This window comes from Acanthochromis polyacanthus, chromosome 19 (genome assembly GCF_021347895.1).
Source record: "Acanthochromis polyacanthus isolate Apoly-LR-REF ecotype Palm Island chromosome 19, KAUST_Apoly_ChrSc, whole genome shotgun sequence".
Taxonomy (NCBI): Eukaryota; Metazoa; Chordata; class Actinopteri; family Pomacentridae; genus Acanthochromis; species Acanthochromis polyacanthus.
Window position 1 is genome coordinate 23,011,696 of NC_067131.1, and position 25,508 is coordinate 23,037,203.

The 25,508-nt window shown below is 44.6% G+C and overlaps 1 protein-coding gene across 1 annotated transcript in view; it reads right to left on the reverse strand.

Moving 5' to 3' along the window:
* Positions 1 to 25,508, reverse strand: part of LOC110958423 (ras-related protein Rab-26) — a 198,449-nt gene that overhangs the window by 96,385 nt on the left and 76,556 nt on the right. Inside the window, exon 4 of the mRNA XM_051939129.1 lies at positions 23,342 to 23,408. Coding sequence (XP_051795089.1) covers positions 23,342 to 23,408 — 67 coding nt within the window. The remainder of the gene's footprint in view (positions 1 to 23,341; positions 23,409 to 25,508) is intronic.

Consider the following 25,508-nt stretch of genomic DNA (forward strand, 5'->3'; position numbering starts at 1 on the left):
TTTAGTGTAGAATGGTATGAATCTTCTTATCTAACTCTTTGCACAAACAAATCATATTTAACTAATTGTTGAAATGCTCTTAAGTGCATTGTTTACAATGCCTGTACCTCAATCATTTTTGAAAATAATGAAGTACATTTACAAGGTTGTATTTCTACTCAAGTAAATGATATAAGTGCAATTCTGGCACGGTTTGTAGACGCCCAAATTTGTGTTGGTTCCCCTCAAGCTGCTAAAAATTCTGATAAATAACGCCATGGACTCAGAACCTGTGGGGGTGTCCTATGTTGTCTTGCAGTAGAACTTTGGCAGTGGAACATTTGGGTCCCGTATGCTCTAGAGTTGGGCCTCCGTAAATCATCTAGACATTCCTCAAATATTTGACTGGACTGAACACTGGAGTATTTGGAGGCTGGCTCAGTGCCTAAGGCTCTTTGTCTTGTGCCTCAAGTTGTTCCTGAACAGTTTTTGCTGAGGTGTGCTGTCATGTGCCACTGCTATACGGGAGTGTCATTGCAATGGTTATGGTTGGTTAGGACCAATGTTTAGGTGAATGGTACGTGTCAAAATAACACATGAATGGAGGACCCAAAAAGTCCTTGTAGACCGTTGTATTTTAATAACATGATCAATGTTATTCACTTCACTAACCATTCACTCACCCATCAGTGCGATCAGCCATAAGTATGCAGGTATTATGACAGTCTTCAAGTTTAAAATGAGTTTCAAGGGTGACTTTTACAGACTGAACTAATTTGCATGTACATTGTTAGAACATTTCCATCAACTTGCAAATTGCAGCAACTAAGTACCATCATTCACTTATAGTCCATTACTAAGCTGAAAATTGAAGAGCACACCTATGATTATTCCACAATGAAGACACCTGCTAATGAATAAGCCACGTGTCTTTGTGTGTGTGATATTTCTGACTGACGAGTTTCACTTTATCCCTTCAGGCAAGTTGCTGCCTAGTCACTGATGTTACTGTATAATGAAATGAGAGCCAGCATGTGAAACTGCAACCAGCGTCCCCTCCTTCTATCACCTTCATTATTCCTCTGACAGTTCGAGCAGCATTTGTCATCTCTACCTCTTCTCTTAGCTAACAGAGCACAGCCCATGGGGCTCCAATCTATGGCATCCATTTTAGAAAGAGGGAGATCAATCATGACAGCAAGCGATTACTAAATTCCCAAGGTGTTGCAACAGCTGAATCTATTAATATGTGGAGGCAGCCTTTTTACAAAAATGGTGAAGAGTAAGTATGTGGAACACGACAGCTGGTTCAATAGCTGAAGACGATTAAGAGTCAAGGCCTATCATAGACAATCAGTTCAGTGGAGAGGATAAGCAGGCAGATACTTTCATGAGCACATAGACGCACACTTTTGAGTTTCTTCTTACCTCCCTTCACACAAAAGGCAAAGAATGAAATCTCAAAAACGCCTTTGACTGTGACCTTGAATGTCCATTTTAATATGCAACGAGCTATAGAGTGTGAATCGCTGTGTGTGTTTTCTATGTGCATAAGAAAAAGACACACAGGGAGTTTGATGATGGATTGCACAGCTCACGGCTTCCCCTGTAGTGCAGCAATACCCTCAATGTTTTGCTTCCAATTGCTATTTCCCTGTTCTCCATCCATTTCCTTTTATTCTTCCTATTCTTTCTTTTACCATCTTTTCTCTTCAGCCTTTCCTTTATTTCCCTTTTTTCTTTTTTCTTCTTTTTTTGTCTGCAAATCCGCTCAGAAATGATACCAACCACCCATGGCGTCATCACTTAAGCTTCATGCAATTTTTTTTTTCTTTGTGACTGTGACCATCACCTGCCCTCATGGCAAATTAACCTATCATGTTTATTTCAAGCTGTTTCCTACATTATGCCATTGAGGGCTGTGCACATCCAAGTGAAACATTAAACAAACACAGGACAGACAGAAAGGTGAGGCATAGACTGTGTTCTAAGAGAAAAGGTGCATTCTATTTGTTTGTGCTCTTTAATTCACACCTTGAAACCAGTTACAAATCTAAGACCCTTCACAAACACTAGATACAACAGAATCTCAACTGGATCAATCATGAAGATGTCAGGAGACCACAAGAAGGATAGATAAAGCAGAGTGAGATCCACAGACACTAATCCAGCAACCTCCACTGACTCAGCGACCGGAGGAACAAACTCTATTGAGTTTTGGTAAGTGCCAGTGTGGTGGGTCTGGCATGCATGAAAACCTCCACCAAAAGGAGGGAACTGTCTCCTCCAGCCCAAGGAGGTCCACACAGCCCCCCCCGCAGGAGCCACTGAGCGGAGAGCCAGCCCAGGAGCCCGGAGCGACCCCCGCCGACACAGCCAGAGCCCCAAGGCCCGCGCAGCAGAATGGGCCATAGCAGGCCCCCACGGTGCCTCACCGGCCCACAGCTCCACTTCCCCCACGACCAGATCACCAGAGGCCCACCAGGCCGGAACCGCAACCGCTAGCCCAAGAGCAACAGGCCATACCAGAACAGCGCCGCCCCGAGCCCCGCGGGCAACACCCCTGCACAGCACCCCCCGCGGGCACCGGGAGATGGCTGAGACGCATACATGACCCAGCAGAGACCCGGGGGGCAGCGCCCGATCCAGACAGCCGCCAGGCCGCCGCGAGCGCTGGGAACCACGGGAGGCCGACGACACCACACAAAGCGGCCGCCCCCACAAAGAAAGCACGACAGGCGGCCCAGCCCGACCGGGCGCCCAACCCAGACGGCCGCCAGGCCGCCACCCGCGACGTTTTTAGTCGCAAATGGTGACCAAACCGAGCACCCGACCCAGCCGAACCGCCCACCACGCCCCCCCACAATGCCACCAACCCCCCACGACCCTGGCGCCTGCGGCGACCGCCCAAACCGAGCGCCACCCGGGGAACAAAGCCAACCACGTCGAGCCACAGGGGACAGCACCTAGAAAGTTAGCCAAGCATGCAGTGACACCAAGCCAGCCATTCATGCATATAGATAGAGGATTCTGAGGAGTTGATGGCTGTAAGGTGTCGTCGATACGGCCCGCTCGGTCCTGCTGACAGCGACTGGGTTCCTAACTGAAGACAATCATTAGTTACACAATGCCAACATACATAAGCAGCAACATATATTGGGGTTATGTGGTGGTGTGGTGGCTCTCGCTAACAGGCAGAGTCAGGTTACCAGGTTTACATTAAGGGAGTTAATATACGGTGACCATGTTTGTATAAAATTTAACAACTGATTTTTATTTGAAGCAGAGATTTTCTCCATTGAAATGGGATTTATTAGAAGGTTCAACCAGAGGTTGATGTTCAGAGATTGCTTATTTTTCCAGTTAACAAGGAATGTTTTTTTGGCGATGGTGAGGGCTACAAGTAAGGATTGAGATTGTTTGCGTGGGAGGTCCGTTGTTAAGTCACCGAGTAAACAGAGACTTGGAGATAAAGGAATCCTGCAGTTCAGGATAGCGGAAAGCTTTTCTGAGACGTTAGTCCAAAAATTTTTTACGGGGGTGCATAGCCATAGAGCATGAAAATAAGTATCAGCAGTGTTCTGGGAGCACTGGAGACAGATGTCGGAGTCGGAGAATCCCATTTTCTTCATCATGTATTGAGTAATATGTGTTCTATGGAGGATTTTGTATTGGATGAGTTGTAAGTTTGTGTGTTTTGTCATTTTAAATGCATTATCGCAAATTTGAGTCCAGAAGTCTGGTTCCGGAGATATAGATAGGTCTGACTCCCATTTAGAGATGGGTAAATATATTGTATCAGTGCTTGAGAGTAGCTTGTATATTTTAGAGAGGGTTTTAGTTGTTGTCGGAGAAAGCTTTATGATTGCTTCAGCTAGTGCAGGCGGCTGGAACTTGCCTTGAAGTGTTGGGATTCTTTTCGTAATAATATTTTTAACTTGTAGATAATGTAAGAAATTCCCATTTTTAGTTTGTATTTTTGAAGCAAGTTTGTATATGACATGAACGTATTATCTGAAAAGAGGTGGTGGAGATGTGTGATTCCATTCTGCTCCCAAACAACTAAATGAAGCGGCTGATTGTTAACCTGAAAGTCAGGGTTATGCCAAATGGGGGAGAACTTACAGTGCTCCAATTTGGAGTTTGTAATTTCTAATGCCTTTCACCAAGCGGTCAAGGTGGAGGATATCATTGGGTTTTTAAAACAGCAGTGTCGTTTGATGGATGTTGTAATAAAGAGTATGTCTGAAAGTCTGATGCTGTTGCAATCCTTCTGTTCTAATTCTAACCAACAGTTGGTATCTCCATTAGGTTGTGTCCATAGAATAAGATATTGTAGCTGGTTAGCTAAATAATAATGCATAAAATTTGGTGCCTCTAGACCTCCTTCGGATTTTCTTCTCTGAAGAGTAGATAGACTGATTTTTGCTTTTTTATTATTCCAGTAGAATTTTGTGATAGCTGAGTCCAGCAACTGAAACCAGTTGGACGTTGGTTTAAATGGAATCACTGAAAAGAAGTAATTTATTTTTGGTAGGATTTTCATTTTAATAGTAGCTATTCGTCCCAGAAGAGATTTAGGAAGATTGTTCCAGCGCTGTAGTTCCCTGCTGATATTATCCAGCAGTGGGGCAAAATTTAAGTGAGTTAATTCAGATAATTTAGGTGAAATTTTTATGCCTTTTATGCCTCTCTTCTACCTTTCCCCTCAACGCCTCATACCTCCACTGTGGATCTCTTGATAATCGATTGTACCACTGTCCATCCAGGCAGCCTCACTTGGAGTATGTTTCGTCCCCACAAGCTGCTGCTGCTGATTGAAGCCTTCAGTTGCTCATTAGCAGTGAGAGTAGTGGTCCAAGAAGACGGAATAGAGGGAATAAAAAATTATGCAAGATGGGATGAGGCACAGCAGAGTGGCAGCATAATGAGGTAATGATTTAATATAAAATAGATGTGGCCTCTGTACGTTCAACAGCTGTCATTTGTCACTACTATTTTCTTGTGTCCTTTCTGTTACAGCTCATTGCAGCCATGTTGGTAGCATTTTGACACTGAGACAAGCCATCAGAGAAAAGACTAGCTATTTCATTACCTTTCTAATTATTATTTCATTTTATGCAGCAGTACAACATCACCTTTTGATACAGTAGCTAGTCCCCAGTAATGAAACAGATGTTACCAGAGTGCTTCAGAGAGTTGGGCTATGGGGTACAACTAAAGCTAATTCCAATTTATTGCAACCTGGTATATCTTCCATTGCTGTGGCTATTGTGACCCTATGGTTCATGCTAACTTTGCACTCTCTACCTCTATTGTAGAGTTTCAGGGAAATGAGGAGTATTTAGATGAATGAATAAACATTTTGACTGAAGTTAAATGGAAAAAAAAGCTGCCTGGAATGAACGGTTTGCTAATTGCATTAGGGACCTGCATTTGGGGATACTTGCCCACTGACCTTATCACTGGCATATTTCATCTGTACATGCTGGTTTGTTCATGTGTGAGGCTGACTTTCACCATTGGAATGGAAGCAGAAAGACAACATGCCCCAAAAGACAATTTACAGCAAAAAATGGTGAAGTTTCTGCATTCATTGCTCTGCTGCCAAATGTCAAGGAAAGTGTTGCAGAAAAAATGGGAGCTGTCAGAGTCAGCCTTTTACATGGATGAGAGAAATCCTGCCTGTGGAATAACAGCTAATGCATCTACAGCTTTGATAGACATTGTTAGCCTGGAAACAACCTTTCACATACCCAAAATCAACTGGAGGAAAAGACCAAACAGTAACTCTTCATACTTTAAGAAAAAGCTAGAAAAATTCCCACTCCAGGTGGTTAATTTCTGTGTTTATTTTCAGTTGGACTCCAAAACAAGTCATTAAAATTAAAGTTTCTCATGTAAAAAAAATAAATTTCCTCTGGAAAGCTGCAGGAAACTCCTGCTAATTGCTTCTTGCTGAACATGCTTTTCTCCAAATCTCTTGAACGGAAGCGAAGAGTGAAAAGTTCCTGTTTGTAATGTACCCATGGATATACAGACAATCAGCAGTGGATCCCTTTGATCCTTCAAAACTTAAAAAGATGAAGATAGTGGGAGTGTCTTCTGTGATTTTTAGCAAGTTTATGAATATTTCATCATATTGGGGAATAACAATGAAGACATTCATGGAAAATGTAAGAGCCAATCAGTCTAAAAATATTGATATCTTATATGTGTTCAAATCTCGGTTATGACCCTACAAGTTTTGATGCATATTGAAATGCTGGTTACAGTTTTACCCCAAATTTTCTTCATGGGTGTCACAGCCACTGTTGCAGTACAAACAGCTGATCTGTTTATAAGCAGACCAAATCAGCCAGCAAAACTATGATAACTAACTTCCCATTGGTGTCTCACATTTGCCCTTTCATGCCACCACTTCACTATTCACACACCCCTCATGGGAGGGAAGCCGCAAAACTGTCTGAAATGGACCAGCTAAATGAGATACTGAAATATTAAACAACAGACCTGGTGCATTTTTATGACTCCCTTATTCAATAAATTACTATAACTTTCCTTTTTAGACAAATGTGTTTATGCAGTCCCCGGTACAGGTTCAGGTTCAGGTTCAGGTTACTTTATTTGTACCCGTAGGTAGATTTGTTTTGCAGTCTATGAGATTGCACCACCCATACATGAAACAATAAAGACAAGAAAAAAACAAAATTTAAAAATTGAGACAAACATTTAACAATACACATTAAATATGAAATATTAAAGAATTAAAGTATTAATGTATTAAAGTGCTCCAGGTTCTATCATCACAGCAAACATAGGCATAAAGGACATAAAAAGCATAAAAAAGGGGGTACACGTACACGTATTGGTTGCAGAGACAGTCTTCATTAACATCAAAATTAAAAGAATTTAAAAATCTAAAAGGGTGAGTAAAAGTGTAAGTAAAACAAAGTGCAAATGCATGAGCAGATAAATACTTGTGTGCAAATAGACTATGATTTATTTAGCTCAGCAATAGCGGCAGGGACAAAACTATTCTTATACCGCTTCGTTCTACATTTTGGAACGAGGTACCTCCGTCCAGAGGGGAGAAGCTGGAGTTCACTGGGAAGCAAGTGGGAGCCATCATTTAAAGCAGAGTTTGCAATCCTCTGTAACTGGTTAGTGTACAGGGATACTGGATAGAGCTGAGGCTCCCCAATGAGACAACTCATCCACTTTACTACCAGACTCAAGGAATTTCTGTCTTTTAAAGACGTTTGATTGAACCAAGCCACCAAGGGAAAAGACAGGACCTATTCAATAAAAGCGCGACAGAACTTTCCTGGGGACCAGACAGCCTTTATATTGTGTATTACAAATACACATAAAGTCAGTCTGGAACTGCTCCATTGAACCAAATCTAGCCCAGAGGCGGGACTACCGATCACAGCTTGAATTGGAGAGAGCCAATCAGCGTAACACATGTGTGACGCAATCACTAAGCGACCTAACAATTGCCTTTCCGCCATGATGTTTTGTAGTTTTAACAGCTTCCTTCGCCGTACAGGGGTCCTGAGGAAAATCTAAGCTCTCCCTTTCAACAGTGGAGGGCAGCATTACGCATTCTATCGTACAGCCTGCTGGAATTAAAAGAAGAAGAAGAAGTAGTCCAAACAGTTATGCAAAACAGAGGAAAGCGCACGAGAGAAACCTCGCTCTGTTGCGGTCGCCATTTCGTTTGTATGCGGGAGGTGCACAGGTGTTAGATGGGTAGTCTCGGCCCTGAAGATGATGCATCGTTAACTCCCGCCTCTGGTGCTCTGATTGGTTCGGTCTGATCTGCTCGGAGCTTGAAAACCTGTCAAAATGTGTCAATGGAGGAGGGCTAGACCGTATTCCCGTATATCCCTTATAACGGGAATACAGTCTAGCTAAGCTAGGCTATGATAGAACATAACCATAAGTGTTCTATCAACATGAAAGTGCGACAGTTTCCTTAAATAATATAAACGCTCATACCAAGCAACAAAATCATTAACAATTGGGCCATGGCTAAGCTCTCCCCTTTAAGTAAACTTACAATAATAGAGTCGTCCACATACTTTATGATTGCTCTGTTTTCATATATGTTTTGACACGCATTTGTGTACGGAATGAACAGTAGAGGAGAGAGCACACACCCTTGTGGTGACCCTGTGGATGTGTGTTTTAGGTCAGACAGAACATTGTTAACCCTGACCCTTTGTGTCCTGTCAGTTAAAAAATTAAGAATCCAGCCCACCAGGCTGTTACTTAAATTGAACTGCAGTAACAGCCTTTCTATCAAGATGTGGGGCTGGATGGTGTTAAAAGCAGAAGAAAAGTCCACAAATAAGAGCCTGGCATGAGTCCCATTCTCATCCAAGTGTTTAAAAATCATGTTAAGCAGTGTTAGGGTTGCATCCTCCACTCCTCTACTGTGTCTATAAGCGAACTGCATTGGGTCCAGGGCACCTTCTGTTGTCCTTAGGATCTCAGACCTAACTAATTTCTCCAAAGTCTTCATTAAAATTGAGGTAAGGGCAACAGGTCTAAAATCATTTAAAGTCTTAGGACAAGTCAGATGCTGATCCATTTTTAAAAGCCATAGTTTTCCTCTGTATGCAGGATTTAACAGATGCTGAGACCTATGATTTATTGTTCGGGTATATTTTCACACACTTGCAAGGGATAATCATGTCCCTGCAAAATGCCATATATGCGCAGGTAACATCCACTAATGCGTCCAAAACATCTCCACAAGACTGAGCAAAGACGTTCCAGTCAGTACAGTTGAAGCACTCCTGAAGAGAAAGTACTGAATCCTCTGACCAGACTTTAACGTCCTTGGTCCTCGTTTTTGCCCTCTTTAAAACAGTCTTGTATGAGGGAAGCAAGTAAACACAGTTATGATCTGCAGAGCCAAGTGGGGCAAGTGGAACTGACTTGTAGGCATCCTTTACCGACCCATAACAGCGGTCCAGTATCTTGTTACGTCTGGTAAAACAGGTGACATACTGGTGAAAGTTCTTGAGTACCTTTTTAAGACAGACATGATTAAAATCTCCCATTATAAAGTGGGGCGCATCAGGTGAAACAGCCTGTAGTTTCTGCACAACCTCGAAGACGGTGTTGGTGGCAGAGGCAGCGTCTGCTTTCGGATGAATATATACAACAGTTATAAAAAGTTGGGGGAACTCATGGGGCAAGTAAAAAGATGATGATACCTTTAAAAGTTCCATGTGTGGCATGCAGATGTGCTCTCTTACAGTCACAGAGCTACAGTATTGTTCACATGAACACACACCCCGCCACCCTGAGACTTCCCTGCTACCTCTGCGAGTTGATCCAGACGGAAAGGAGCCCAAAAATCATCGATAGTCAGATCGATGTCCCGGTCGTGCTCACTGAGCCACGTCTCGGTGAATGCTATGACGCAACAGTTCATAAAATCCTTCTGGAAACGAACATTTCCCTGAGTTCATCCATTTTGTTTCTCAGAGACTGCACGTTCCCCATTATAACAGAGGGCAGAGGAATCCGGCTTAGTCGCTGTTTCTTCAGGCGTTGTCTGAGGCCTCCACGTTTACCCCGCTTCCTCTTCTTGAATATACTAGTCCCACTTGCTTCATTGATGTTTCTGAGGATACAATCCGGTATTTTAAACTTTAGGTCAACCGGCTGGGCTAACGTGACTATGTTTAGCTCCAGCAGTACATCCCTGGTGTATTGAGTCCTCACGGTTCTCACCTGGCACGCTGTCATGCCGGTGTTGCAGGTGAGCAGCCAGAGTAAAAGAAGCCACAGCGAGACTATATAAAAAAGATCCATTGCCGGTAAATAAAACAAGGAGCACTAAAACATCCAAGGTAAAGAGAAAGACGATAAAATCACCACAAAAGACACTAAAAAAAACCCACTAAAAACACTAAAACACAAAGACAAAGATGCCGAGCTCTCATTCACTGCCGGTCGCTGCGTGCGCATGCGCCCAATGTGATGTCTCACTCAGAAGGGTTACCTTCTCCACAGAAGGCCACAGCTGAAAATTTTGACAGTTTCTAGTGGCCTCTACATTTCAGGATGATCAGTTTAAGTGTTTTGCAACACATAACAAGATGAAGTAGTTGTTTAACCCTTACAAGGCCATGTTTCTGTAGAAGTACATATACTAAAACATATACTAAAACCACCTAATCCATAAAAATATCGATCAAGTCTTGCGAGGTCGCATTGTCGTAGACGTTCGCCATATTGAATTTCGGCCAGTGCGCGGCCCGATAAGAGCTTCGTAATTGCGGCTTCGTTAAAATGGCTTATACGGCTTTATTGTCTGAAACAAGCAAATTTGGGGCCAATGTTTATATCTTACCATTGGTCGACTTAAACATACGGGTGTGTGCATACTTTATGTTAATTAGCAATCATAAACAAGTCACACGTGTTGAGCCGAGAATGTTCGGTTTTGGCTGTGTGTACGAGTAAGCGGGAACGAGTATACTTGGTCCCGGATTTTTAAGGGTTAAGTTGAGAGTGCAGATTAAATTTGTCATGACCTTTGGGTTGGTCATCAGCTTAGTCTCTGAGAAATCATGTTCAGTGGTTGGCAGCTTGGTCAGTCACTTCACCACTTTGGTTCAGAGAGAAATGTGTCAACAATGAAATATATGTTGCACAGAAGAGTAGTAATGGCTTTGGAAATCTCATGACACTTTGTTTTGAAGTTCAGTATGAAATTTCACAAACCTCATTTGCAACTTTGTCCAGACATTTATGATAAAGTTGATGAACCACAAATATCCTCCAAAATTTTGTCTTGTATTTAAGATTATGACTTCTTTTCTGTCATTTCCATCAGCCCTAACTGTGCTGTATATTTAGTGCTAAAAGTGCCCAATGGGATAAAGAATGTACCATTCTGCTTATACCATGCTCACAAAACATGTCTTAGCACTTTAATGCTCACAACATGATGCAGTCTGTGGCCAATTATTACATTTACTTCACTGTGACAGCAAAAAAGATATCTAGACGTCTGTCCTGACAAGAGAAACCCCCAATTATTGTGGCAAATGCTTCAAAATGACATGTTAACATTCAAGTGAAAAGGCTTCATGTGGCTGAGTAATGATGACTGAACCAAAAAAGTACAAACTCAGTACAGAGATGAGATCTAGGGGGGATGGATGGGTCAGCAAAATATTAGACTCTGAGACTGGATCACCACTAATTATACCAAAAAATTAAGACTTCATTTGACACCTTCAAATCTCACCAGTAGAATAAGAGATTAGACTGTAGACAGAAACCAATAAGGATTTTTTTTAAAAATTGTTTTTCCCTGAGGACCTTCTGTAAATATGTCAGTTGTGTTATAGATGCAAGTGCAGAGGTCCAATAGCTAATGAGGGGGAAAGACTTTTAGCCTCTACATCCTTGCAACAGGGAGAATGTGGCACTTTATTTGAAATTTTAAAAAAAACAGCAAGACTTACAAATTAGGTTACAGGGATCAGTTTTGAAAGGAAATTCATATTGAACATAATTACATAGCTACACCTCTGCAGAATATTAACTGGTGCGTGTTTGACTGAGATGTGGCTTCAAAACCATTACCCTCCTTCCTTACAACATAGGAAACAAAGAAAAAGCAATGAAGGCTGTTACGGGGAAATGAAGCAGTCAAAGCACCTCGTTCCGATTACTGCAGCCTGAACAACCCTTTCAATCTCAAAGCACCATTTGGATGTGTCATCTGTAATGCAGCCATTACCTGTTCCACAAAAACTATTAACTCAGTATTCTGTCTACTTAAATTCGTCAAGTTGGTGCATTAAGGTGATGGGAAAGGATACTTATGGAGTTTCACTTCTGAAATGTCTGTCATTGTCAAAGTGACTAATCACCCCCAGACACAGTGATAGTTTATTTCTCTTTTTTAATTTTTTAATTTGTTTTAATAAGAAACAGGGATCTTTTAAGATTGCAATAAAAGTAAAATGCATGAAGGGGGCTGGAGCAACATGACTCACTTGAAACTCTTGAGCTCCATTCTTGACTTCCTCTGTACTTGTTTTAGCGTGTTTGATTAAGGGACAATACCACTTTATTGCAGGACGAGCCTCTATCAAAAGCTCTACAGTGTTTTCAGGATACCATTTTATTCATCCTGCTAGCTTCCTTTTGTCTCAGAAGTGCTTCTTGGATCAGTGAATCTGGAGTGTTGAAAGCTAGTTGTTTGTATATTTGAATGATTCTCACAACTTTGTTCTTTTGGGCATCTTGTTTTGCTTTACCCAACAAGTCTCCATTTTTTTTACCCTCTTGCTATTTTTCAGTTTTTTATCCAACCTCTTTTTTTTAGATGTCTGTGTAGGTTCTCATTCATCCAGGTCATGGTTATCCAAAGTTGTTTAAATCAATCCACTGGACTTTAAGAAAGTTCCTTGAGGACGTTTCACCTCTCATCCAAGAGGCTTTTTCAGTTCTGGTGGTGGTTGGTGTTGCCTTAGCTTTTAAACCTCTGTGAGGTGTGTCCAGGGCTATTATTCCAACGACCAATACCAAAACTCATCTGACTACTCAACGATGGTTGTTGTGAGTATTGGTGAGAGTCATTGAAATGCACAGATGTCACCGAGCCCTCGTGTGCTATGGTGGTCATTAGCATGAGTGTGCTGAGTACTGTAGTTCTTTTGGGGAATTTTGAAAGGACCTGATTGTAAACTGGTGAAAGATGCTGTTGCAGGACCCCCCCTTCAGAGATGGTTTCTCTACTTTTGACATGGATGGCTTCTTTCACTCCTCTCTCAAACCATCTGTCCTCCCTGTCCAAAATCTGAACATTGGTGTCCTGAAACGAGTGTCCTTCTTCCTTAAGATGAAGGAAGACTGCCGAATCCTGTCCTGAGGAACTGGCTCTCCTGTGTTGAGCCATGTGCTTGTTAAGTGGCCGTTTGGTTTCCCCTACACACGTGGACAAAATTGTTGGTACCCCTCAGTTAAAGAAGGAAAAACCCACAATTCTCACTGAAATCACTTGAAACTCACAAAAGTAACAATAAATAAAAATTTATTGAAAATTAAATAATCAAAATCAGCCATCACTTTTGAATTGTTGATTAACATAATTATTTAAAAAAACAAACTAATGAAATAGGGCTGGACAAAAATGATGGTACCCATGACTTAATATTTTGTTGCACAACCTTTTGAGGCCATCACTGCAATTAAACGATTTCTGTATTTGTCAATGAGCGTTCTGCAGCTGTCAACAGGTATTTTTGGCCCACTCCTCATGAGCAAACAGCTCCAGTTGTCTCAGGTTTGATGGGTGTCTTCTCCAAATGGCATGTTTCAGCTCCTTCCACATATGTTCAATGGGATTCAGATCTGGGCTCATAGAAGGCCACTTTAGAATAGTCCAACGCTTTTCTCTCAGCCATTCTTGGGTGTTTTTGGCTGTGTGTTTTGGATCGTTGTCCTGTTGGAAGACCCATGACCTGCGACTGAGACCAAGCTTTCTGACACTAGGCAGCACATTTCTCTCCAGAATGCCTTGATAGTCTTCAGATTTCATCGTACCTTGCACACTTTCAAGACACCCTGTGCCAGATGCAGCAAAGCAGCCCCAAAACATTACTGAGCCTCCTCCATGTTTCACCGTAGGGACAGTGTTCTTTTCTTCGTATGCTTGGTTTTTGAGTCTATGAACATAGAGTTGATGTGCCTTACCAAAAAGCTCCAGTTTGGTCTCATCTGTCCAAAGGACATTCTCCCAGAAGCTTTGTGGCTTGTCAACATGCATTTTTGCAAATTTCAGTCTCGCTTTTTTATGAGTTTTTTTCAGCAGTGGTGTCCTCCTTGGTCGTCTCCCATGAAGTCCACTTTGGCTCAAACAACGACGAATGGTGCGATCTGACACTGATGTACCTTGGCCTTGGAGTTCACCTTTAATTTCTTTGGAGGTTGCTCTGGGCTCTTTGGATACAATTCCAACGATCCGTCTCTTCAATTTCTCATCAATTTTCCTCTTGCGGCCACGTCCAGGGAGGTTGGCTACTGTCCCGTGGGTCTTGAACTTCTGAATAATATGAGCCACTGTTGTCACAGGAACTTCAAGCTGTTTGGAGATGGTCTTATAGCCTTTACCTTTAAGATGTTTGTCTATCATTTTTTTTCGGATGTCCTGGGACAATTCTCTCCTTCGCTTTCTGTTGTCCATGTTCAGTGTGGTACACACCTTTTCACCAAACAGCAGGGTGACTACTTGTCTCCCTTTAAATAGGCAGACTGACTGATTATGAGTTTGGAAACACCTATGATGTCAATTAAATGACACACCTGAGTTAATCATGTCACTCTGGTCAAATAGTTTTCAATCTTTTATAGAGGTACCATCATTTTTGTCCAGGCCTGTTTCATTAGTTTGTTTTTTTAAATAATTATGTTAATCAACAATTCAAAAGTAATGGCTGTTTTTGATTATTTAATTTTCAATACATTTTTATTTATTGTTACTTTTGTGAGTTTCAAGTGATTTCAGTGAGAATTGTGGGTTTTTCCTTCTTTAACTGAGGGGTACCAACAATTTTGTCCACGTGTGTATGTAGAGATCTGAGCATTCCTCGCTGCATTTAACTGCATACACCAGGTTGCTCTTCTGGCTGTGTGGTGTGGGGTCTTTTGGGTGGACTAGTCTTTGCCTGAGGGTGTAATTTGGCTTAAAAAAGATTGGGATCTGGTGTTTGTTGAAAATCCTTCTCAGTTTTTCAGACACACCAGACACATGAGATCACTATATTGTTGCGCCTGCTCTCCTTCTCCTCTGTCTTCACTGGGTTGTTCTCCTTTCTGAATCTTGTGTGAGCCTTCACAAAAGTCCAGTCAGGGTTTCCACAAGTTTTCAGTACCCCTTTCAGGTGTTTGTGTTCTTTTTCCTGGCCTTGGGTACTTGTGGGTAACTTGTCAGCCCTGTGTTGCAGGGTCCTGATGACTCCTAGCTTGTGCTCCAGTGGATGGTGAGAGTCAAAAAGCAGGTACTGGTCCGTGTGTGTTGGTTTCCTGTATGCCCCAACACCCAACACTCCTTTTTAAACCCCTTAAACTTCAGTGTACCGCCTGCGGTACACCTACTAATTTGCATAGGAATTTCAAGAATGTCCGACGGCTGCAAACGCAATTATATAAACAATATACGCCGATGGAAAGCTTAGATTCTCATGAATCCGCCGGTATAAACCACTTTCAGATGTGATTACCACAGCGGGTGAGAAAAACACATTTGTCCGACAGAAACGAATATCCATCCATCCGTTCTCTATACACAGCTTCAACGCACACAGCGTGACTCACATTTCCGGGTTCATTATTACACACAGATGAAAATATTCCAAAAAAACGGCCATAATCCAACCTTTTACATCCAGATGACACAAGCCAGTAAACTATTTTGTCCAAAACATGTCCTGAAGTCGGTATAAAATCCACGAATCGGTCGTTTTCAAGGAAATGCATCTCGCGATGCGCGTCCAATATTCCCTGTATTTTTCGTCATTTTTTTAATTTAAAAATAGAATATTAGCGATTTTTTTGTACTGAAAATGACTGGAATTGACTGCAGCTTAAAGGGTTAAGCACCCTGTGGTTACACTCCATGCTGTAGAGATGACAAATTGTGAACTCTATTGGGAGAGAAGTTGAAAAAAAAGAGTCGACTGCTGGTTTCTGGACCCAGATGGACCTTTGCGGTGCCCTCTACACCAGATGGGCCCAGCAGATTGCACTGGGCTCACTCCAGCCATCAGCTCATTTGCATTGATTGTCTGGATCTTCTTGTTCTTTCATTACAACCTTAATGACAGTGAGAGATCAGGGCCAAAGCTGAATAAAATAAACATCAATAGGTGTCCAAGGGGCAAAGAAGCACTTTGAAACATGCCCTATTTTCCCAAAAGAACTACTGAGCCGTCTCAAGGCCAGTAAAAATATATAGTCAGCACTTACCGGGCTTTGCAAAAGTTCTGTTACACGGTTTCATGATCTTTAGAGACGTTTACATGTCGGAGTGAAAAATTCCATTAAATAAACTGAAAGTTCTACCTTATAGGCAGGTGTCCTAATACATTTTCTCCGGTGAAGTTGTATCAAGATGGAAGTCAAAAGAGTTGAGATATCTGCTCTCCTTCATGCTGGCCACAACAAGTCTGACAGAGCCAAGCAGTTGAACATCAGCCGGATGACCGTCCACAGAGTCGCGGAGAGGCTCAAGAATGGTGAAGATCTTTCAGTGATCTTTCAGGAATGGTGAAGACCTGAAAGATCTTCACCATTCTTTAGCCTCTCCACAACTCTGTGGACGGTCATCCGGCTGATGTTCAGCACAAAGGAGAGCAGATATCTCAAGTCTTTTGACTTCCATCTTGATACAACTTCACCGGAGAAAAAAATTTGTATTAAGGACACCTGCCTGTAAGGTAGAACTTTCAGTTTATTTAATGGAATTTTTCACTCCGACATGTAAACGTCTCTAAAGATCATGAAACCGAGTGTAACAGAACTTTTGCAAAGCCCAGTATGTATAGCGGCTTTTCACCAGCTAAAGCGCTATACAATAAGTTCTTATTCAACCATTCAGACACTCATGCTAATGGTGGTGAGGCTGCTGTGGAAGGTGCTCAAATGGTATTAAGTGCAACTTGGAGGTCAGCATCTTGCCAAAGAACACTTAGGCATGTGTAGGAGGCCAAACTAGCATGATGCAAATAGAGGACAAAATCCTCCACTGTGGTTTCATAAGTATTTTTCATTGACAACTGGGGGACTTCTATGCATTTTTGCAGGGGCCACTGACGCAAAGTTCAATAAACTATGAAAAAATACAAAATAAGCAGAGCTGTTTAACATTTCAGTCATGCATGATGGATCAAGGAAAAATGATCAAAATGGATACAACAGCACCAGAGATATTGAATTTTCAATTCCATACATTCTGCCATGTCCAAATCTGGAGCCTGCATTACCCAAAATGTAACATGACACATTGAGAATTGTGTGTTGTGATATTTCAAATGGAAAAAAATATGTGCATATAGTTACGTTAACTTAGAAAAGTTCATCTGTAAAGCCGTGTCTTTACAATTGTTCATCTTAGCAAGTAATAGGTTGAGTAAGTTGCAATAGCAGAAATTACCCAGATTAAATGCAACTGGAACTTTTCCTTTATTTCCTAAATTGCAAGAAGTTTTTTCTAGTTGGTTTACATTTTTGCAGGCAAGCTTTCAAATGCAGTGGATTTATGCCAAGTATGGCTTAAGAACTACGGGGTGACAAAACACAAATGACAAAGAACTCTGACTCGCTATAGATCATGTAGTGACATAACCTGCAGTGTGGATATGTTCTTGTTGTCTGAAAAATACTGTCAGTCTGTTCATTTGACATTTTTGTGGAGACTTTTCAATCTGACACCTTATGTGCTCAAATCAGCAGATGGCTATAGAATTGCTCAGTGAAACATTGGCTATAGTGAAGACCTCCAAAGACATCTGTAATCTGTAACTGATTGTGATGCAGAGCATATGTGCTCACTAATCATCCTTGTGGAGACAGAAAAGAAAATATTCAAGAAATATAAATTGCAAAATTTTACTGGACATATTTCTTGTGTTTTAGGTGCAATTAAACATACATATGGCATACACTGGTCTTATAGATTTATGTAAAAAAAAAAAACTTAATTGGTGCAACTGCAACTTTGTGTTCGTAAAGTTGTAGTTTTTTAACAATGAACTTGAACTGGTCATGCTCTGGAAAGCAGACCTCCCATGGAGGCACTACTGTACGATTGTTAACTTTAGACTTAGTTCTACCTGTCAATGTTCAGACACTAGGAAGGGTCAGTTGACTATCTTATCTTCACATTTCAAAGTTTTAGTCCTAGAAAACTGTCCGTTAGTCCACAGGATTCGACAGCTTTAATGACAGCTGCATTTGGGCTTCATCCTCTTTCCTGCTCCTGCCTGTCAGACTGAATGAGCTTTATTTAAAAGTCAGTAACAGACGGAGAACTCGGAGGAGCTGCTTCCAGGCTCCCTGGATGCCTTGTTAAAGATCAGTGGGGGTAAACTGTTGCACTGACAGATCAGAGTAATGCCGGGCAACTGGCCAGCGATGCACACACAAACCTCCACCTTCACATTCTCAAGAAAAATCCACCACATAGTTATAGATAGCATGAGCATAGATCGCATGCAGTTCCATACAAACCTGTTCACATACGCAATCCAGGATAAGAGACAGAAATAGGTAGCATTTTCAACCACTCTCTATTGCAATGCTATTTTGTATGCTGCAGATTTATGTATGAGATAATGCCTCTACAGCAGAATGTGTGTGTGTGTGTGTGTGTGTGTGAGTGTGTGTGTGTGTGTGTTCCATCACACCTGCTCATTCAGGTTGGCCTGAGGCACACTGCTATCTGTACTCAGTGGAGTTGTTCAAGATATAACTGCTACACATACACACACACACTCACGAACACACACATAGAAATAGCTCATAGCTGTCACACCCCCCACTGTGTGAGAGGCAGGCTCATTTTCCCACTCAGTGGTTAGCCTCTCGCTTAAGGGAACCTGCACAGAGCACCAAGCCTCCAGCAAATGCCTGCACACACACACAGACACACAGCTATGTGTCCATCACTTTGGAGGATATTACACTGAGTTACTGTCACAGACCACGGCGGGTGAACCCATGAAACAGGCAAACAGGCCAGCAGGCAGGTAAATTAATAATGGATTTTAATAATAACATAAAGTTACTCCACAGGGGAGGCACAGAGGCACAGACAGGAAGAGGGGTGAAACTAAACTAAACAGTACCCCCCCCCTTGAGGTGTGCCTCCTGGCGCACACTGGACCGGACGGGGTGGAGGTAGGTGTCTTCGGGACCCAGCGGGATCCAATCGGAGGGGCTGCTCCGGGGGGCGGCCCGAGGGACGGGCAGGTTGGGGCCGAGCGGGTGGGAGGGTGGGAGGGACAACTCCACAGGATTGCCTGTGCAGGACAGGCCAGGGCTGGACAGGTTGAAGGGACCGCTCTGGAGGACGGCCTGGGGGCTGGACAGGGAATCGATGGCCGGGCCGACGGAGGTCCTCAGGAGGCCGGACTGGGAACTGGCAGCTGGACCGACGGGAAACCTCCAGGGGCCGGACTGGGAAACGGCAGCTGTACCGACAGGGACCTTCCAAAGACCAGGCTGGGAACCGGCAGCTGGACCGACAGGGACCCTCCAGAGACTGGGCTGGGAACCGGCAGCTGGACCAACGGGGACCCTCCGGAGGCCGGACTGGGAACTGGCAGCTGGACTGATGGGAAACCTCCGGGGGCCGGACTGGGAACCGGCAGTTGGCCCGACGGGGACCCTCTGGAGGCCGGACTAGAAACTGGCAGCTGGACCGATATGGACCCTCCGGAAGCTGGACTGGGAACCGATGGCGGCAGGATCCCTCCAGAGGCCAGACTGGGAACCGGCAGCTGATCCAACAAGGACCTTCCGTAGGCTGGACTGGGAACCGGCGATGGCGGGATCCCTCGGGTGTCCGGACTGGGAAACGGCAGCTGATCTGACGTGGACATTCTGAAGGCCGCGCTGGAATCTGGCAGCAGCAGGACCCCTCCAGGGGTCAGACTGGTGGGCGGGCTGGGAGCTGGTGGTGGCGGGACCCCTCCGGGGGCCGGACCGGGAACCGGCAGCTGATCCAATGGGGACCCCTCCGGGGGCCGGGCTGGAGGCCGGACTGGGAACCAGTGGTGGCGGGACCCCTCCAGGGGCAGAAATGGAGTGGGAGCTGATCCGATGAGACTCCTCAGGGGGCCGGACTGGAAACCGGCAGATGGACCGATGAGGACTCTCTGGGGGCCAGACTCGGACTGGCAGATGGACCGATGGGGATCCTCCGTAGGCCGGACTGGGAACCGGCGGTGGTGGGACCCCTCAGAACAGGATCCGGAGTCGGGGATCCCTCCGGGGGCCGAGCTGGAGCCGAGGACCCCTCTGGGGGCAGAGCTGGAGCCGAGGGACCCTCCGGGGGCAGAGCTGGAGCCAAGGGACCCTCCGGGGGCAGAGTTGGAGCCGAGGGCCCCTCCGAGGGCAAAGCTAGAGCCAAGGGATGGTCCGGGGGCAGGACTGAGGACAGGACTGAATTCAGAACTGGGGACCCCTTGGGGGCAGGACTGGACACAAGATTGGGGATTCCGTGGGAAGCCGGATTGGGGACAGGACTGGACTCGGGATTGGGGAGCCCTTGGAGGGCAGGACAGCGGACATGACTGGGGCGCTCTCAGGGAGCCGGACTGGGGACTGAACTCGACCCGGGACTGGGGACAGAACTGGACGAGGGATTGGGGACCCCTGAGGGAACAGGACAGGGGACAGGACTGGACACGGGACTAAGGACGAGACTAGATTCGGGACAGGGGACCCTTCGGGGGACCGGACTAGAGCTGGGGATTCTTCGGGGGAAGAGACTGAGGACTGAACAAAACAAAGAGCTGGGGACTGAACTAAACCAAGACCGGGGGACCTTTTGGGGAGCAGGATTGGACTCTGAGCTGGATATGGAATGGAGGACCCTTTGGGGAACAGGACTGGATTTGGGACTGGGGAACTCTCGGGGAGCAGGTCTGGGGATAGGGCTGGACTCGGGATTAAGGAGACCACTCCTGCAGGAGGACCAATTGGGGGGATCACTGCAGGGGCGCCACATGGTGTTGGGGTGGTGTCTGTCCTTTTCAGGGCTGGAAGGAAGGCGCTATGCCTCCTCAAGGCTGCCGAAGAGGACTATGCCCCCTCAAGGCTGCCAAGGAGGCGCTATGCCTCTTTAAAGTTTCAGGGGAGGCGTTATGCCTCTTCAGGGCTCAGGGGGAGGTGCTACTCTTCTTCAAGGCTGCCGAGGAGGAGTTATACCCCCTCAAGGCTGCCGAGAAGGCGCTACGCCTCTTCAAGGGTTCAGGGGGGACATGACCCTGCCTCAAGGCCGCCGAGGAGGCTCTGCTCCTTCTCAAGGCGGCCAAGGAGGTGCCACACCCCTTCAAGGGCTCAGGGGAGGCATTTTGCCACATCAAAGCTGCGGAGGAGGCGGGAAGCCTCATCAACGCTGCCGGGGAGGCGGCAAGCCTCCTTAAGGCTGCGGGGGAGGTGTTTCGCCTCATGAAGGACTTGGGGGAGGCGTTTTGCCTCATCAAGGACTCGGGGGACGCGTTTCGCCTCTTTGACGTTGCAGAGGAGGCGGGAAGCCTCTTCAAGACTACAGGGGAAACCTTTAGCTCTTTTAGAGCTGCAGGAGGTTCCTTTTGCTCCTCTGGGGAGACAGGGAACCTCTTTAAGGCCACGGGGGGAGCGTAAAGCTCCTCTAAAGCTGCCAGGGAGGCAGGGAACCTCTTTTAGGCCGCGGGGGGAGCGTTAAGCTCCTCTACGGCTGCGGGGGGGGAGCGTTTAGCTCCTCTAAGGCCGCGGGGCCCATAAGGGCCGGAGTCGGGGCGATGGCTCCCACAAGGACAGGAGACGGGGCGATGGCCCCCACAAGGACAGGAGACGGGGCGATGGCCCCCCACAAGGACAGGAGACGGGGCGATGGCCCCCACAAGGACAGGAGATGGGCCAATGGGCCCCTCATGGACAGAAGGTGGGCCAATGGGCCCCTCAAGGACAGAAGGCGGGGCAATGGGCCCTACAGGAACCAAAGATGGGAGTGAGGCGGCTCTGGGCCTCTCCTCAGCCAGAGGGAGTGGAATGGCATGGGGCCTCTCCTCAACCGGGAGGCAGGCGGCACGGGGCCTCTCCTCAGCGGCGACTACAACCCGCTCGGGAGTTGTGGGGGTGTAGAGCCCCTCCGGGGCTGGAACCAGGGAGCCACAGTGCCTCCTGACGCCGTGCCCTCGGTGACCAGGTTTCTTTATGGGAGGGGCTACGGCTGGCGGGGAAAAAGGAACAGGTTGGCTAAAGGGTGGATTGCTAGAGATAATGGAGTCAGCTAGTTCGGGAGCAGGCAGACTGACAGACTGGGGACAGGTATGGTGAGAGGCTGGTACAGGAAGGGTGACGTATGGCAAGGGAGTGTTTAAAAATCCTGAATATAATCTGGTAGGTGACAGATTAACCAGGGTTTCTGGGTGGCTAACCTGCGACCAAGGGTCACGGTTATATCTTTACGGTCCTCCTTCCAATCCCAATACAGATCGCTCAAAGCATAAAAATATTCACTATTTTCTGTGCAGGTAAAAAGAAGATTTCTAGTGACGAGTTCTGCGATCTGGTTGGGGCACCTGCTGGGTTCGAGGGTGGCTGGATCATTCTGTCACAGACCACAGCGGGTGAACCCATGAAGCCGGTAAACAGGCCGGCAGTTAGGTAAATTAATAATGATTTTAATAATAACATAAAATTACTCCACAGGGGAGGCACAGAGACACAGACAGGAAGAGGGGCGAAACTAAACTGAATTAAACTGAGGGCGGACCAGAAGGCTGAGGTGAAAAGCTAAACATAAAACTAACTAACAAGGGAGGACACACACTGATAATCTGGGGAACGGGAGACGAGGTGGGGAGCTGAGCTGAGGGAGCCGATGGTGGATGTGGCGAGGACAGAAGCAGGCAGACCAAGAGCAGACAGAGGAGGGATGCATGGCAGAGTGGGGGTTTCCGGGGTGAGGAAAGAAGACGGAGCCGGCAGGGTAATCCAACGTGAGCTGAGTCCATATAGCGGCGTGTGTTTGGGAATGACGGCGTGTGGCGTGTGGCATGAGGCATGAAACAATGATCCAGTATTGGAACAGTCGGCGGAGCCAGGCTTTATACGGCGCTGATTGTTCATTTGTGCTGGCTGTGCTGGAAGCACAGGAGCGAGAGGGGGCGTGACAGTTACATTGATTTTCGAACCACAGCTGTAATGATTGCATGCCTAACTTTACCTTAACCTTTGGTTAAATGAACTCTTCATGGTAAATTTTAGTGATTTAGGGAGCCTTGCTTTTTGTCCCTAGAAAGAAAGACAAGCCCCCACAGTGTGACTGTGCAGACACATTAAAGTCCCCACAACATGAGTAACAAAGGAACACACAGACACACACACACACACACACCACTCTATCAAATCAGCTGCAACTTCAGTGTTTTTGCGATCCCAACAGGCGAGAAGAAGCAACAGGGAGCAAGAGCTGATGTCAATCATGCATTGGAAGAAAACAAAGGCATTGAAATGTCAGTCAGAACAGTTTGACTGTCAAGAGAAAATGGAAGATAAAAGGAAGCATGTCAGTCACAATCAAAGTTGCACACAAACACAGAAATCGTACCATGAGCATCGCGGTAGTAAGCGTGTGTGACGCTCCGGAAACGCTCCTGACCAGCAGTGTCCCAAATCTGACAGGAAAGAAGGAAGCAAGAGGTGGCATTAAAATCACATCAGTTACCACACTGTAGTATTGACAATGTCTATGGTAACCAGCATCATACAAAAACTCATTAATTCTCTCAAACCCTCCCATGCACAGCTATAGCTTAGCGAAATAGCAGTTTCGGAAGTGTAGCCAAAGCAGCAGGGACAGGGGCCACAGTAGGAAAGATTCTGTGTGTATTGTGGAGCATGGTGTGTTCTTTAGAACACAAAAGTAAAGGGGTAAAAAATGTATTTAAAAGTGTGTTTTTCTGCTCAAATGTGAGCTGCAACTAAAGTGTTTATTTAAAAAAAAAAAAAAAACGTCGTAGTGTCCATGGCATCACACTTTAGTTTGTGGACTATGTTGTGAAGCCTCTGGGCTGGAATTTGGGTGGATCTGACTGAAAATTTAAGGACATTATACAAAGTCATACAGTGGCTACCTGTCAATCACATGTTAGCTCTACCTTGTTACATATCAAATGTGCTGTGAACATTAATTAGAAATCACTCATGTTACATGACTTAAAATACATTGATTTATCTGCCTTTTAAACTCACAACATGTCAGCAATATCTTGAAGCAATTGGAGAGTGGAAAATAGGCTATAAAGGTCATGAATGCTGAACAGATTTATGGTTCAATATTATTGTAAAATAAAACAAAATAGTGACTTGCATTGTTATGCAATAACACTGGTGTTCCTGGAAATAACTGTCATGCACATGAATTTGTCAAGAAGTGCCTGGAGGCTTTTATTGGATGTCAGAATACTGGCATGAATTATTCTATAATTGTAACAGATTTAATTTGATTGTACACACAGGTGACAAATTAAAAGAAAAACCTGAACAACTGAGTCCTACAGTGAGGGGATTTCATAGCTCTTCTCTGCTGTAGGACACATTTTGCTGGCATGGTACTTGCCCCTTTAGAAGGAAGGGTCACTGCAAATCAGTACAGAGCAGTTCTGAGCCTTTATCACCTTGTCACCTTTATTTTGTGATGAAACATTTTAATCCTGATGAGAATGGTCTCTTCAAGGATGACAATGTTTCCGTGTATAGGACAAAAAGAGTCGCTGAATGGTTTGATGAAAATATTATGATTTATAGACCACGGCCTCCACAGTCACCAGATGTCAAACCAACTGAACACCTATGGAAGATTTTGGATTCAAGTCTTGGACAGCATTCTCCACCTCCATCATCAAAGCACCAAATGAGGTAACATCTTTTGGAAGAATGATGTCCATCCTTCTATTAGAGCTCAGAGACTTTCAGAATGAATGTCAAAGAGCACTGAAGATGGTCTGGCAGCATGTGATGGCCCTGACTGAGACATTATATGTTTAACTTGTCATCCGGCTGTAAATATAGTGCACTATAAAGTAAATAAGGAATTATCACAGACACATCACTCCTCTTTAATATATTTTCTGAAAGCTTGCACATCACACCAGTCAAAACCCAAATTTTAGCATCAGTCTTTTGGTATGTAGTCATTTGTGCAGAATTTTTTACAAGCTACTTATTTTTTGAACTCATGAAGTTGCATATGCTTCATGACATATCTATCTATAGCCAACAAAATCTGCCAGCAACTGGTTAGAAATGAGAAGTCTGTTTTTGCTTACTTCTGTGAGAAATTAAGTACCGCTTAATTGAAAAACATGAGGACAATCAAGTTGTAAATCAATTAGATATTGTAAACTGCAGATGTGTTATGTGAGAAGAGAACTGAAAAAACATGGTCTTTTGAACTAACTTCATTTTCTGTGCATATTTTCAGGTTTGTACCACACACAAAAGGACTCTGACAAAATGCATTGTCTTGCAAAGCAGAGTAATTTTTTACCTCCACCAGACCTCTAGATGTGCTTTGATTTTTCTTGAAACTGTTTCAAACAATATTTTGACAACAATAATAGATTAAATAAATGACTTTGTGCAATGTGAAAGGACTCACTAATAGTAATAAATCATCACTGACCTTCAGATTTTCTCTCAGCTGTATTTTGTTTAAGCTCAGTGTTTTGGTTTTACAGCCTGCAACTTTATTGTTTTTTGTTCATCTTATGGCT